Raw genomic sequence first — 15,415 nt, forward strand, 5'->3', positions numbered from 1 at the left:
GTCTCCTGAAAATGCTCTTCATGCAAATTCAACTCCTTCAATACAATTTTCTTTGTGGTGCTAATAGCTATTTTCTCTATTCTTGGTTACTTAAATTAGTGAATTAGCAAGTGTGGCTTGTACACATTTGAATAAAGCCTGTGTGTTCTTGCCAGCATGACTGAAGCATAATTAAATGAAAAATAGTATCTTGTTTTAAATTCGTCACAGCAATACTTCAGAATGTACATGTGGAAACAGCATTGTTCCACTGCCAGTGATACAGAGAACCATCTGAGTCTGCAAAAAGCTTTCTTTAATTAGCAAACAAACTGGACAGGTTTCCTAACTAAACAGTAAAAAAGCTTATTTTGGGTGGTTTACATGATAAAAGTTTTCTGAAAGGCACAAATGTAAAATATCAATATCCATGCAAGCTGAATATGAAAATCTTGTCGTTATAAAAACAGCGAATAAAATACAAAAATTTTTTCACCTGAATGTAGATCTGTACCTGGTTGACTAGTCAAGCCAGGGAGAGAGTCCTGTAATTGGTAGGTTGATGATGATGAAGTGCCATCAGTTGTGCTGTTTGAGGTCATATATGCACCATATGTTGATGCTGAGTAATACTGTGCATACTGATTTTGGCCAAAAGCTGTGTATGATGAATAATCCTGAAACAGCAGATACAGCAGAGCACTCAGTTAAGTACTGTAATTAATTAATTTTTTCCTGTTAGATATTTCTATGTGTACAGTCATATGACTTTTGCTAGTGTTTTGAAGGCTTGGTTTAGCTTTTTTTTTTTTTTTTTTTTTTTAATTTAAAGATATTTACTAAAAGACTACAAGGAAGCTGCTGAAATATTTAAGTGTTAAAATATATAACTAGGCTTCCAGTAAGATTTTGATCATTTTCCACAGAAAGTAGCATTAAACAACAGTGCGTCTCATTCAGCATAACAGATCTAAATTAAAATAACATGTTATCTCTGGAGTTATGTAAGTCCTTTTGTAACTGGCAAACAAAAATGGTAATATTCATACCTGTTGTGAACTACTGAAGTTTGTAGAATTTGAAACAGAATTGTTTGAATAAATAGTGGACGATGGTGTGAAACTAGAACCTAAAATTAAGAAATACAATTAACTGTGAGAACTTGTTAGTGAATCAAAAGAAAATTCTAATTAGATTATTCCATGTTAAGATGTAGATGAATAAGAACCAAAAAAACCCACTTTTATTTTCCATTAAAGTATAAAACATTGTAATGAAACTTTAAAAGAAATTAAATACTACTTCCACACATACATAAATGCTACTCTCCACACCATGCAAGGAAGTTATCTCACCAATTTAGAAAGAATTTTCACTTTATTGCATTCTCACCTCTCCTCAAACACTGTTTCTCTCTTTTGCCTTCATTTCTAATACTTTAGTGTTATGTTTGCGAAACAAATGCCTTTTAAAAAGACTATATCTGGGTGTTTTAAATCAATCTGTAATGAAGCATGTCCTTGTTTTCAACATAAATCAGATGATTCATATTGCAGTTTGTAATATGGAGAAGATTAACCATTGTATAAAAGGCTTAAAAATTATCCAAATAAAATAGGTTATCGATGACCAGAGGGTAATCAATGAATTATTAACTGAATAGTAAATGAAAGAATAAATATTAATTAAGGAGAAATTCTAGAAAAGTATGTTAATCCAAGGAGAAACAAGTATCAAATCATGTCATACTCAGGAACACAAAAAACAAGGAAAAGAGACTTGTATATATTAGTAAATATAACAAGTGCTTCCAGTCCTGCCACTAAAAAAATTAGTGGATTTCAAGTATGGAAATGAATTCCATGCCGAGATCTGAAGTAACAGATGATCAAAATGAATACACACATGCTTATTAGTACTGGGAAGAAATACTTAGCTTTAAATTTTAGAGGTGGCTACTCACCTGGCATCTGGTAGGAGTAGGGTGTTTGGCCTGGCTGTGGGGTGGAAAACCCTGGGCTGTAACTGAGGCACCCGCTCTGCAGAGGAGATTGGGTCTGCGAGAGCCCACTTTCCGTCTTGATGCCTGGCAACATTACACCCAAATCTGTATAAGAAATTAATTTTCAACTGATTCTTTAAAATATTTTGTTACAGTTGGGAAAACAAAAAGAGAAAGCAAAAAGACTTTCCAGTCGGCATTGCTTTCAGTTGTAGGTAAAGTGAAGTAATAAGTGGTCAAATACCGTAAGTGGGTAAGCTGTAGGGCTGTCCTGTCTGTGAGTAGGCTGTATAGACCGCTGGCTGCTGCATTCCTGAATACTGCGTTTGTCCGGCATAGGCAGACATTGTTTGAGCTGCTGGTGTAGAAAGAATGTGCGGATAGGGCCTAAATATCAGGAAAAATAGCATTACTGTGGCAACAAATACTTTGTATGTTGATTCAAGCAATAAAGTAAAGAAAAAGGTTTAAAGATGTCCAAAGGCAGTTCATTATTCTGCCAACTGCTCCTCTTCTGGGATTTATTCCATCCCCCACTGAAATAAGCTGAAAGACACTCTGTCCCACGTTCCCCAAGGCATAGTAAATATTTTATGCTATCCCATCACTACAATTTAATTCTTAAGCTACTGTGTCCACTTTTGGGTGGGCTGTGCCACTGCTGCATGTCTTTATATGGGTTTAACATCTTTCAGCTGAGATCAGAACTCTTCAATTAGAAAAGCCCCCACACATTTTTAATCCAGTGGAGGGAAACTTGGACTAGAAGAGTAAAGGAAACACAGAGGTGAATGTTGAAGCTAGTACATTATGTCATCTGTGTAGGTTCTGCTTCAACAGACATGTAGCCTGTAGCTTCAATGGGAGATGGATCCTTCCCATTGAGAGCAACATAAAAAATACTGACAGCAATACTTTTGTAACCAGATGGGCTTTAAATGTTCGGAAAATATGGGCTAGGAAAATAGAATGGAAATAAAAATGCCCTTTTATTTATTAACACTGAGGTTTTATAGAGAGATTGAATAAAATCAAGTTTAAATTTTTTGCCCTCCAGAGTTGAAAAAATATACAGAGAAACATTTTTCTTGGATTGTTTTGTAAGTCAAATAAGACTTTATGGACCAGGAGTTGAATAAACACACTCTGCAGAATTACGCTAACTGAAACCTGGCCATTAAAAGCCATGACTAAATTTCAGATTCCAGTTTTTAAATTTTTTTTTCTTTCTAATTAATTCAGTACAGTTAGCAGCATTTATATCAGAAAAGGATTACTCATTAATTTAGATGCCAAAAAATTGTAACAGTAGATTGAAAATTCTATTAAACCTTGTAATGTATTTGGCTAAAAGTACCTAATATAGTTTGCCAAAACCTGTTCAAAGTGGAATGACGGCTCTTACTTCAGGCATCTACTTTCTGTATTAATAAATTTTGGCTACCACCATAAGATTACAAGTTTATTTAAAAAAAAAACTTGAAAGAATCTTGAATCTTTAGATTCAATGTTTTCTCTGTACCAAAGTCACACTGATAGCTGTATCAAATAAATGGAAACAAACAGATGGCATACTGGAATCAAGAACCCTTGTGCACAACACTGATCACAGGACAAGCAAACTAATATACTACCAACTGCAGCAGTTTCATACAACATCTTTGGTGTTTCTTCTTAAAGTTCCCACTCCTGGATTTATGTGATTGCCCAAGAGTCAGTTTCCCCTCACAAAAAAAAAAAAAAAGCACGTAGAAATTTTCTATTTCTAAAACATCCGTTGGCTTAAAAATAATAAGATTAAAAGCTAATCCAATTTATTTGATTTTTAAATCTTATGATATTGGAGAGGAAAAAGGAAAGGGTGGCTCATGATTGTGGAATGTTTGGAAGTGTTTGGCAATGCTGGCCTTGGAAGGGTCAGGGACAGGGCTACCCCCTAATATGCAACTTGTGCATGCAATTGTGATTTCTATATATAAACTGACTTCTCCAAAATATATCTATATAGATTCCTTGTACATGCTGTTAATATGCTGATGTCTGAGAATGCAATAGTCTGATTATTTTACTTCTGTTATGTGCTGATATTCAAGGGTGTTTCCTGTGCAGCAATACTGCACAAAGCAGGATCTTACTCTGTAGACAAACGAGGAAAAAAAGTTGGAGAGGGAGCCAGTACCAGAGCCAGTACCGTGGCTTAAGAATTTTCCTTTTTCTCTGTTTCTCCTGCTGAACACTTGTTTGCAACAAACCACAAAACTGCCCACAGCCAAGGTCTATGAAAGACTAGAAGAGGTGCAGACACTAACTTGGAGGGATATATCTGTGGAGAGTACTGGTGCGCTGATCTGGGACTGTAGCCACTACTTGTTATTACTGCAAAACAGAAAAAAGAGTACAGCAGTTAGAAACACCATGAGACCCACACAGCCACACAGTGTGAACTAAAGCAGCAACATTAACAGAGAAGCCCATTGAAATGGACAGCTTTTCAAGGAAGCAGATGTCACCAGAATCACAACATCTTAAAAAAAGAATTTTAAAACTTCCAAATTTTTCACTGTTGTGCAGAACTCTTTAGTTAGCATGGGTGTGCCATGCTTTCTCAACTTGACTAACACATTTATTTCTGAGTATATTGCAGAGGCATGCATTTCATACATCACCTGTGATCCACACACACTGTTGATCTTTCAAATTTGCAAGTTGTAATAAAAGGAGTAGTTAAAAGAGAATCTTGTGATTTAACATATTTCATGGGATTGAAGTAACATACACATACCTTTATAGTCTCACATTAACTAGAAGTTAAATTTTAATACTGGATAGAAAAAGCATGTTTTATATGGTTGTGACTAATTTTAGTTAGCTTGGTGATGGAAGATACTGGATTGAGCACGAGAAAGCAACTACCATTCTGTATAAACAGGACAATTAGAATATGTCCCCTAACAACAGCATTTTTATTTTAAAGTATGCATAAACAGTCCTGTTCAGTAGCCATCAAAATTGTGTGTATCTATACTATTCACTGCTGCATTCTCCAAGAAAGCTAACAGAACAATAGTCATAACCCATTAAAATTTCATCCAGAAGCAGTGCTCACACTGGATTCATTCCAAGTGTTTGGAAGTTTCCCTTTCCTTTAGCCATCTGTCTTGACTAAGACAGATGTATTCCAAATATATGTACTCTAAAGTGTTGAACCAATCCCTTCAGAGCAAATCCATACTGGGCAAACATACAGAGTGTCTTTATTAGGCCATCTGCTGTTCATTCACTTTTCAAAAGATTAAAGTAGTACACAATGAAGCACTGGAATTTCTTTAGTCTAATCAATCATAGTTGTACTTCAAAGTGTACCCTCTTCCTGAGTTATTCATAATGGTAGTAGAAATGAACATTCAGAATTTTATAAGTGACAAATAGGTTTAGGTTCCGAACTATTTTATGAAACATGATACATTTCTACATCCAGCCCTAATTAATGTCTCTCAGATCTATTGCTTTGAACACACACAGAACTTCATATTTTTAAAGATAGTTTAAATGTATTTAGAATGTGTAGGACTTAAAAGGAAAATACTTTAGAAGAAAAACAATTAACTTCTTAAAATGTGCAGTCAAGTATGTCTTGAAAGTAAAGAATTGTATAATAACTTTTAAAAGAAGTGCCATTAGATTTCATAAAAGAGTTGCTGTCTGAAAAGATATTGAGGGTTTGCCTGTGATGGAAATCTGCTAAATTTCAGTTTGTGTGGATACTGTTTTTGAGGGTTTTTTTCAGAATGCCTTTCCATGGTTTAGAGCAATCTGCTACATGTGCAGGCAGCTATTCCCAGAGTCAGACAAACCTATTGCTGTTTCTATCAATGTAACTGGTTCATAGAGCTCTAAAGAATGCTCTTGGTTATTTAAGGGTTGATGAGTAATTAATCTTCCCTGTTGTAGCTCTGTGACCTTTCTAAAGACAAGCAATAGCAGCAGAGTGACCTTGGTGGTTCTCAGGGCAAGGAACTTTTGTGATCCATTATTGGCTTATCGGATCATTTTAGCCATACTGCTAAGCCACACTTTTTGTCTGATCATTTGCTGGATGAGAGCTCAATCAATTAATCAATTTGGTTAAAGCACATTTACCATGCCACTCCACCTTATGTAAACTACAAAAAAATTAATTACTATTCATTTAAATCACTTGAGCTATCAGAACCTAATACTTTTCAGCAAAAACTGTCCTGCCTGCCTTTTTTTTCTTTCTGCATATTCCTTATTTTTAAAATTTAGATCAGAAAATAAAATACTTTTGGAATGTGTCTGGTTTTAAATTTCCTTGTTTTTATCCCCAGTTTTCCCTGATGATACTACCAGTTGTAAGGAAGAGAAAGAGGCAAGGCTAAAAAATCCATTCTTTTCATTGTTTCTCTGTAGCTTGTCCCTGCAATTTGTCCACTACATTTTGGACTGTGAGATGTTTGAAAAACATTACAGGGTGTAAGGCCTATCATAAGAGAACATTATGACTGAGTGGAGCCTGTGGACCACATCTGTATCTCAAAGATGAAACTGCTTAGTCTAAGGATTATGAAATTTTAGATACCTTCTAACATCTCTTCTCTGAGGACTGCTGGCAGTGGAGGAGATGGTGGAAGAAGGTTCCTGTGGGTTTTGTGGCACTTTATATAGGCATTATATAAACAGGGATAAATGCTCTTTTGTGTTGCTTATGTTAAAAAAAAAATTGTTTGTTCTCTGAAAAACTCAAATATTTCTAAGACTTCACAACTTGAAATTACCAGAGGAATGCCCTTCAGGGCAGGTATAAGACCCTTGATCCCTCCAGTCCCCATTAACGTTGTTTCACAGAGGGGACAAGCTGACAGCCAGCTCTTACCAGTTACTCTCTTAGTTCAAATGGCCAAGGTGGTTGTGCAGGATTTAAATAACCATTAACTGTTTTAATAGCATGTTTGGTTCAGTATATTAATATGGGCTGGAGTTTTTATATATTTTCATTACACATCTGGAAAATTCTGTGCAAAAAGGTCAGGTTAAAAGGACCTAATTTAAGTAACATCACAATGTCTATGTACAAGGAAACCAAATGTAGGTTAAATAGCAGTAACATTTCCTAACTTCACCTTCATAATCTTCAGAAATTGTTTTCTATATCTATAAACTGTATTCTATGTATGTGTGCAATAAATATTAAGTAAAAACTATGAGAACATCAAATATCTCTCCACTCCACTAAAATGATAAAACAGTTCTCAAATTAATCCACTACTGTAAGCAATATATACACAGTATTACAGCAGCTGCTGTACTGTGCATGAAATTCACAGTGCATGGAAATCTCAGTTAAGGGCCGTGCACCTCTCCCAGTCCTGTGAATGCCCACCCCAGTAGGAGTGTGCTGCAGAATCACAGAGCTGCAAACTGAGGACTCTAATTACCAACTGCTCCTCTTTGAAGAAGAAGGAGGAGGAAGGGGGGTGCACAACGTGACTCCTCACCTGGCTAACCCATGCCCAGAGGCACAGATTCTCCCAAGGACATCTCTCCAGCACAGGGGAACCAGGGCCCTGAGCATGAGCTGCAACACATGGGCTACAGCCAGTCCCAGGAGAACTGCCACTCTAAATTCAAGACATCTATGTGCTTTATCTTGTCAATCAACAGTTCACAGAATCAGTTTTCTGTGAAGTCTAATCTGTCTCTCCTGTCCTATACCTGACACAATCTGTTTGACCATCACTTAGAGCTGGTCATTAGGGACAGAGATGGATACTTTACACCCCCCATGGCTTGTTGAGCCTTCTGCTAAGTTCCAGGACAGGTCCCGTGTTTTGACTGCCTTTGACATCAACTTTGATGGGTAGAGTGTTTGAAGGAGAGGATTTCTGGCAGATTCTCAAATGCATCTCAGCACCAGGAGTTCTCTTTTCACCCATGTCTCATTTCATAAAATACAGAGAAGTGCTGGCATCATAACTTTGCCATAGCTGGGAGTAACACATATATGTCCCTCATTTTCAGGAAAAAACAAACTGTTCAGTGTTGGGCTTTGCTATGCATTTTTTCAGTCACAGGTGGCTCATTTGAAACAACAACTGTCTACTAGTCAGCATTTACTGGTTTTGGCAACTTACTAAACTTCCCAACTAACCAGTTAGGTTAAAACTCAGAGAAGTCCTGGTTTTGCTGAGTTTTTACCACTCTTTAGTACTTCTCTCATAGGATTAGAGGGGAAAAAAATGTCTGATTTTGGAATACAAGTAAAAGGCAAGCAAAAGTAACATATTCAATCTTTATGAAAGGCTGAGTACATTATCAGGGCAGCTCTGTGTCTTGCTCTGATGATGAAGACTGCACATCACCCAGACAGGCAGACTATTGATTTCCCACTGAGAATGACTGTACTCATTTAATGCTTGAGTTTGCGCACTAAATTGAGAATCAGGTTCGTATTTCTTTTGAGTACGCAGGTGGCTAACAGGCAAAAAAGGATTATGCAAAGCTCAAATTCCTCCTTTTTTTAAATCTTTATTTTTTGAGGCACCAACTTTCCAAACATCCAAAGTGAGGAGATCTCAAGACTTCTTTTGAAGTCAGTGGAAGCTGATGGTTGAGTGGTACCTGGGGAAATCAAGCTGTTGCTTAGTTATCTAAACCTGAGCTGAAGGCTGCAATTCTTGGCACTCCAATGTTGCCTTAGCCATAGAATGAAACTCAGCTGCCTTAAATACATGGCAGAAGCTGATAAAACTTCACCAAGAGTGAAAAAATCATATAGAGTTGGATAGTATATGATTTGTCATTATTACTAATAAAATTTTAGCATTGAGTGAAAACAGAGTGAAAAAGAAAAGCTAAATTTTTGCCCAGACTATTTAAATTTTATGGAACTTTCTAGCCTTTAAGCTGAGGTTGCTCTCTGTATAATTATAATGAGGACAATGAAAATTAAAATGAGAGCATTTTTCTAATCAGAAGTAGTAAACACTTTAAATCTCACAAAATACATTTTCTTCAAGTATTAAGAGTTATAAATACTTTTCTGAATAATTAACTTTTGGGTTTAACTGATGGCTAAAAGACAATTCCAAAATCTGATTAAAAATAATTAATTACACAGAAACATTTTGATTTCCAAAATATTTTAAATAGGGCTTGACTACCTAAGTCTACCAAAATAACAGTAGCATCAGTGTGGAGCGGTGATTCGTCGCTTTGGTGTTTCCTTTCAGTCAGGCCATTATCATATTTCCAGATGCAAAACTTATTCTCCCTCTTCTCCTTTTTAATATTATTATTAGCAGGATTCAACTTAATGATTTGAAGGCTGATTATCTGTACTTTTCCACAGTTCATCACATTTTAATAATTTCTAGGGATCTACTTAAACCACTGTTTGTTTGATTTTTTTTGAGAAGTAATTGAAGTCTATGAGTAGCTCATCCCAGTGGAAAGAGACTAACATGGCAATCTGGTCAGTGGTTAAACTAACACACTGCTAATAGGAGTAAAAGGATTAGCACTGAGGTATAAACCTTAAGATTTGAAACTGTTCAAATTAGCATTGCTGTTACAAATACAAACCCTTTTTTTCCCCTAATATCATACAAGACTAACACTGAGAAAAAAGATCTCCAGTAATAATAAAAGATATACCATAATAACAGTATTATTTTGAGACTTTTGCAAACAGCAGTTGTCTTAGGCATCATTATTAGGCATTCTTTAAGATCACACTTCACATAAATTGCTGAGTTGCATTTACAAAAATAAAAAAGCTATTATTATTTCTACTATTATCATTATTTTTAGGTATAAAATACTATAAAATTTTATAGTAGCTTTGTGAAGATTGCTTCCATGGAGATGTTCATTGGTGATGATTATTAAATGCTGCATTAATGTACATCTAACAAAACGTCATTTTATTATGGCTTTACCTGACCCAGTAAAAGTGTCAAGCGATGCATCTCCAGTTGTTGTTGCTGTTTCACTGTTGTTCATGGGTTCTGTTTTGACTGCAAGAAGAGACACTACATAGAAGAATAGTAGACATGAGAAAAGTAGACATGAGATTTTACTTCTAGATTTGTACTGGAGTCCTCATGCCAGTCTCACTAGTGGCAGTCCAGCTCAAACAAGCACACGTGCAACAGCTTCAACCTTCACTCTATTACCATACTGAGACAATCGACAGGAATCTGACAGGAATGCCCATTTATCTACATAGCTCTGTATCTGTGCACTCATCCAGCTATTGGTTTTAGCAACTGGAATGTCTTCTGGGGAGATTTCAACATAAATCTAATTGATTCTAAAAATACCCTAAGAGTAGCATGGAGGAAGGAAACATGAGCTGTCAAGGGATGTAGCACATAACAAAAATAGTTTTGCCTGACAAGTAAAACAATTATATATAAAACAAACAATTATGGTTTCATGCTAATATAGAAGCAAATTATTTTCACAGTGCCAGCATGTTTCCTTTCCCTTTCCCCTTTTACAGAGTCTGTGGGGGCCTTTTTGAGCTAGGTCACCCACAAGCAATTTTTCATAACAGAAGAAAGACGTTTGAAAGAAAAAAGCCAAAGAACTAGAGTAGGACACAAATGACAGCCATGACAAGTCAGCTTCTTAATCAGAGGTTACCAAACAGTTTGGTCTACTCTGAACTCAAATTTATTTCTCAGGGATCATCATTCAGTATTACCATCCAAGCTGTAACTGAAAGCATAAAAAGCACCACAGAGCCAATACAGATTTTTGTAATTAAGTATGTTACCTGGACAGAACATTTGGCATGGACTTTTGTAATAGAATCAGTTGATGTGGTAAGAAACAGCAGTAGAGGATACGCTGCAGGTCCTATTAGCTGTCTGACTGGCAAATAGGGAAACCTCAAGATATTAACACAATTTCTTCATGAAGGTCAGTTAGAGTTGGGCATGGACATTCATCACATGCTTATGGATATCACAGGTTGGTGCCCAGGGCCACAGAGTGAAGAGGCAATGAAGACCTGCACAAGCAACTACCACAGTTGCATGCCAGGTATCCAAATTCCAAGGGCACAGCCTGGGATTTGTGAAGAAGCCTTTGCTGTGACAGCCAGCCTGGCAGAGCCCCCCCAGCAGGTCTAACATATGCCAGGGAAAGACTTTCTCTGCCAGCTGGTTACCTGACGCTGCTGAGAGGCCTCAGCTAAGCTGACCAAAGCTCTCATCTGTCAACATCACTGCATCCACATTTGACTGCACTGGCAACAGAAAGGGAAAGGGGGGAATTTCATGTTCTGAGCTGGCAATGTATTTAAAAACTGTGGCACAGATTCAAGTAACCTAAATCAAGTGTATAAAAGGCGCCTACTAATCTCCCTTTATGTTTAGCTGAGACAGAGAGGTACTTCCAGAGGTTGATTCAGTCCAAGCAGCTGCCCTCAAGCTCACCAACCCTCATACAGTCTGCAGAGGAAAAGGGAGTGCATGAGATAAATAAAGGATTTTGTTTCCTTATGGGAAAAACAACCAGAACTACACCTACAGACCCATTCTGCTATTCTTTCTTCCCTGTGTCTGTGAGCACCGTGAATTGTTCATTAGAAATTGCACAGCTACCAGTAAAGCTGCCTGTGAGAAGCCCTGTGCGAGCTACCTCTCCTACAAAATCACATCCCATTTCCAGCCACACTGCCTAATGGATCTTACTTCAGGAAGTCACATGGGATGCTGCTGACGTCTACAACTGTAAAAGTGACCTGTGCTGAAGTCAGAGGGGCACCTGTTTGGATCAAGCAGGAGAAATTGGGATGCTTTTGTCTCTGTGACTGGTAGAGTGCCTTGCAGAATTGACAGTGCACCAGTGCCAAACAAACCAGGTAATACCTTCTGGTTTCAGTTATACAGTTGTATCTTTCCATCTACTGTCTGAGATTAAAAACTTTTGAATGCGTGTCTTTTGAATGTAAACTTCTTTTCATTATTGTTTCTTTTTCATAAAACTAACATGTCCAAATAGTCTCCCTGCAAGCAGAAGGATATTAATTCAATATGGAATCATTAGGGAAGAATTTTAGCCACATTTTTTCAAGCTGTCATGCACTCCTCATTTTGCTAGCTATTTTCTTTTCAATTAAAATAAAAAAAGCTGTGACAAAAACAACCCAAAATGAAAAAAGTAATTCTGAAGAGCAATAGAGTAATCAGTCATTCCTATTTCTATAATTATTTGAGAAGGATGTGATTTTATTTTCATCATATCAATAAAGCACATATCAAGAAGTTCAAGGGTCATTTGTCACAGAATGATGGCCTCCATTAAACCTCTCACTCGTGTGGAACATGTATGGTTGCCTGAAGTATCAAAACTATCTAAATTAATTTATTTGCTGATTACTACACACAGATGTCTCTATGTACTTCTGCAAAGTCTGGGCATCTACCTACATGAAAAAAAGTATTTTTTAGTACCTTTATCTCTTTCTGTTCAAGAAGGTATTTCACTATTGTCCATAGTGAGCTACAAGAGTTCAGTATTGCATCCAAGAAGACAGTATGTGTTTAACTGTTATATTTAACAAAAACTTCAGTCATTAATTGAAATGTTTAGTTTAGAATTGTGTCTAGTTCTGGTTAATGCCAGTTGCACTGCCCTGCCATCAGCATGAATAGACATCATCTTTTTTCTTTCCCTGTCAAGCAAATAATCTAAAACAAAAGAAACACTCTCCTGTACTTGAGGAAAATCATTATATTGGCATTGAATTTTGTTGGAAAATACCTATAGAAATTGTTTTTGTATGTGCTTGACTTTAAACAGTTCTACTTTTTTGCATTCAGATTTCATGACAGTAAGGAATTCATGAAGGTCCTTCCTCAGTGTAGCTGGAGATTTTTACTATTACCTATTTTTCTTTATGATTTAAGTCATTAAATAAAGAAGGGAAAAAGCACAAAGCTAACTAAGGAAAAATAAAATAATCTAACATCAGTTTAAGAGAAATGGGTTTTTTTTGTTTGTTTAATGTATTGAAAGAATGAAAATAAAATGAAAAGCAACCTCTAAATGGAAATACATTTGAATGCTGCTAGCAGTGACGACAGCCCGTGTTCTGCTTTCAGATGGGATAGAGCAAGCAGCTGCGTGCTGCTTAGTTGCCAGCTGGGCTTAGACCATGACAACACAGTGACAGGTGATGTGATACCAACATCATCAGGTGCTGGGGCACGTGGTGTACAAGGAGACCCAAGAAGCTGGGCCTCTTCTGTCCTAGGAAGAGGAGGATGAGGGGAGAGCTAATTGCTGCCTGCAGCTATCTAATGGGAAGGTGCAAAGATGACAAAGAACAAAGGCACACTCACCTCAAAAGGTGCCCTTGGAAACAACAGGTGGGAACAGATACAAGCTGCACTAAGGGAAAAATCCAATTAGATGTAGGAGGAAAATTCAATGCTGCCTTGAGCGACATGATCTAACAGTGATGTTGGCTCTGCTCTGAGCAGTTCTTGGCCCAAATGACCTCCAGGGATCTTGTCCAAACTTCATTACTTTAAGGCTAAATCAGAATACAGCTCCCAACAAGCAACAACTTCTACAATAGACCTTGATGAAATGACTTAGCAGATCAGATTAGACTGCTATTCTGCTGAGCACTTTTTTATTTTCTCTAAAGCATTCCTCTATGTTAAGGACTGAAAATGAATGCAGAGTTTTAGGCGGAAGAAGTGCTAATACTATGCATGAAGGAGGACAAGCAAGTGCAACAGAAGTTACAGCAAATAAATCTGATTTTAAAAGCTCATGTAAAACAATAAACCACACAGCTTGTCACAGGAATGATTTTCCTCTTTCTTTTAGCAAGCCTTAAGAGTTTTCCTTGGAATATACTCAACAAGAAGCACAATTCTAAATATTCTACTACCTATGGAAAATCAGATTAAATACAAGTAACACATTGTATTTCCTCACTACTAATGATTAGTACTTAAATTGTTATCTTCCACATTTACCTGAACATGCTGAACAGTTAAAAGAGGTGACAGCCCAAGTTATCTCAGTCTTCCTTGAACTTAAAATCTTGTAATTGAGCAGGAGCATTCACATGGAACAACTTATTCTAGTGCAAATGATCTTTTGTGTTCAAGTCAACTTTGTTTTTTCGTAAATTTTCTTTGCACATATGTTTTACAAATGGCAAGCTGATTCTTAGGGATTTTTTAAAAGGACAAGTTTTTCAAATCTTCCTAACTTTAGTCGTAAACCTGCACAACTTAAGCACCTTTGTAATGACTTGTAGAGAAACATGAGTGATCCATGTTTACATCTATGATTAATCCCATATGTACTGCAACGATGTCATAAATACAGTTATTATTAATCCTTACAACTTATGACAATTAATAATACATGTCAGGAAACTCATAAATGAAAACAACAGCTTGGAAAATTTGGCCAAAATTTTGTAAAGTGGCAAGTTACATGTGGCAGCACATTAGACATAAGCTTTGATTAATAATGAAACTCTTAGTAGGAGTAAGAACAATACTGTCAACCTTGACTTGTGCTCAGGTAATCATGCAATACTGTACTTAAAAACAAAAGAAAAGCAAATGAGCACTCTGTGAAAATTCCATCGGTCTGATTTCCACCAATGCTGACTACTGGCAATTCCCAGCAATGCAGAACACCACGAGACAATCCCAGTCACTCAGATCATGTAGACAGCTAAGCTAATTATAAGCGGGTTAAATTCTCCTTGCTCATCAAATGACTTTCAAAGCATTGTAAGATAACTGCTTGTTGCAACTTCCTAACAGTTTTCTGGCTGTGGGAAAAGCGTTTGAGAAAGGGTAGGGAAAAAATTCTTGGGGTGAGGGGGAACCCCATGAGAACGTTCAAACTGCATAAGAAAAGATCGGAGCAAACAGAGAGAGATGTCACACAGCAGTCAGGGAGACACACCACACACGCATGCACTGTACCAGGGTCTCTCATACTTGTTGCAGAAGAGGGAGTACTGCAACTCAGCAACCAGTCTGCAGTATTTAACACAGTCATGTTGTCTCCTGAGAACAGGAATGGTACAACAGTTCATTCTCCCAGTGTCTGTTCAGTGTAAATGAATAGTCTTCAAGGCAAAGCAGTGTTTTGGTACTTTAAGTCAAGCCTTTTAACAGAACTGTATTGGTTTTATGGGTATTATTTTAACTGGTTTATTTATGCACATTATATAATATAGAGGCATCCAATTACTAGTATTCTTTAATAGCATGCTTGAAGTTTTCTCTTCTCTTCATGCTGGAATAAGGATTCTGTTTAAAAATAGGGTTCAGCCCTTCTTTGCAGAGCTCAGTTACCCTCCCAGACACATCCACTCGTTATTGACATTGACAGACTTTTATTTAAATAGAGTAAGTGAAT

General features: G+C 36.8%; 1 protein-coding gene across 3 annotated transcripts in view; it reads right to left on the reverse strand.

Moving 5' to 3' along the window:
* The window catches only part of EYA4 (EYA transcriptional coactivator and phosphatase 4), a 121,194-nt gene that overhangs the window by 28,493 nt on the left and 77,286 nt on the right, over positions 1-15,415 (reverse strand). The window contains exons 4-10 of one of the 3 annotated variants that reach the window (XM_053973114.1): positions 14,992-15,060; positions 9,940-10,032; positions 4,291-4,357; positions 2,226-2,368; positions 1,943-2,086; positions 1,029-1,108; positions 476-656 (exon numbers count right to left, since the gene is read on the reverse strand). In XM_053973114.1, the coding sequence (XP_053829089.1) occupies positions 476-656; positions 1,029-1,108; positions 1,943-2,086; positions 2,226-2,368; positions 4,291-4,357; positions 9,940-10,032; positions 14,992-15,060 (777 nt within the window). Of the gene's footprint in view, positions 1-475; positions 657-1,028; positions 1,109-1,942; positions 2,087-2,225; positions 2,372-4,290; positions 4,358-9,939; positions 10,033-14,991; positions 15,061-15,415 lie in introns of those variants that run through there. The other 2 variants (XM_053973115.1, XM_053973116.1) reach the window with 2 other exon arrangements.

The sequence above is a fragment of the Vidua macroura genome, chromosome 3, assembly GCF_024509145.1.
Source record: "Vidua macroura isolate BioBank_ID:100142 chromosome 3, ASM2450914v1, whole genome shotgun sequence".
In the NCBI taxonomy this organism is placed as follows: domain Eukaryota; kingdom Metazoa; phylum Chordata; class Aves; order Passeriformes; family Viduidae; genus Vidua; species Vidua macroura.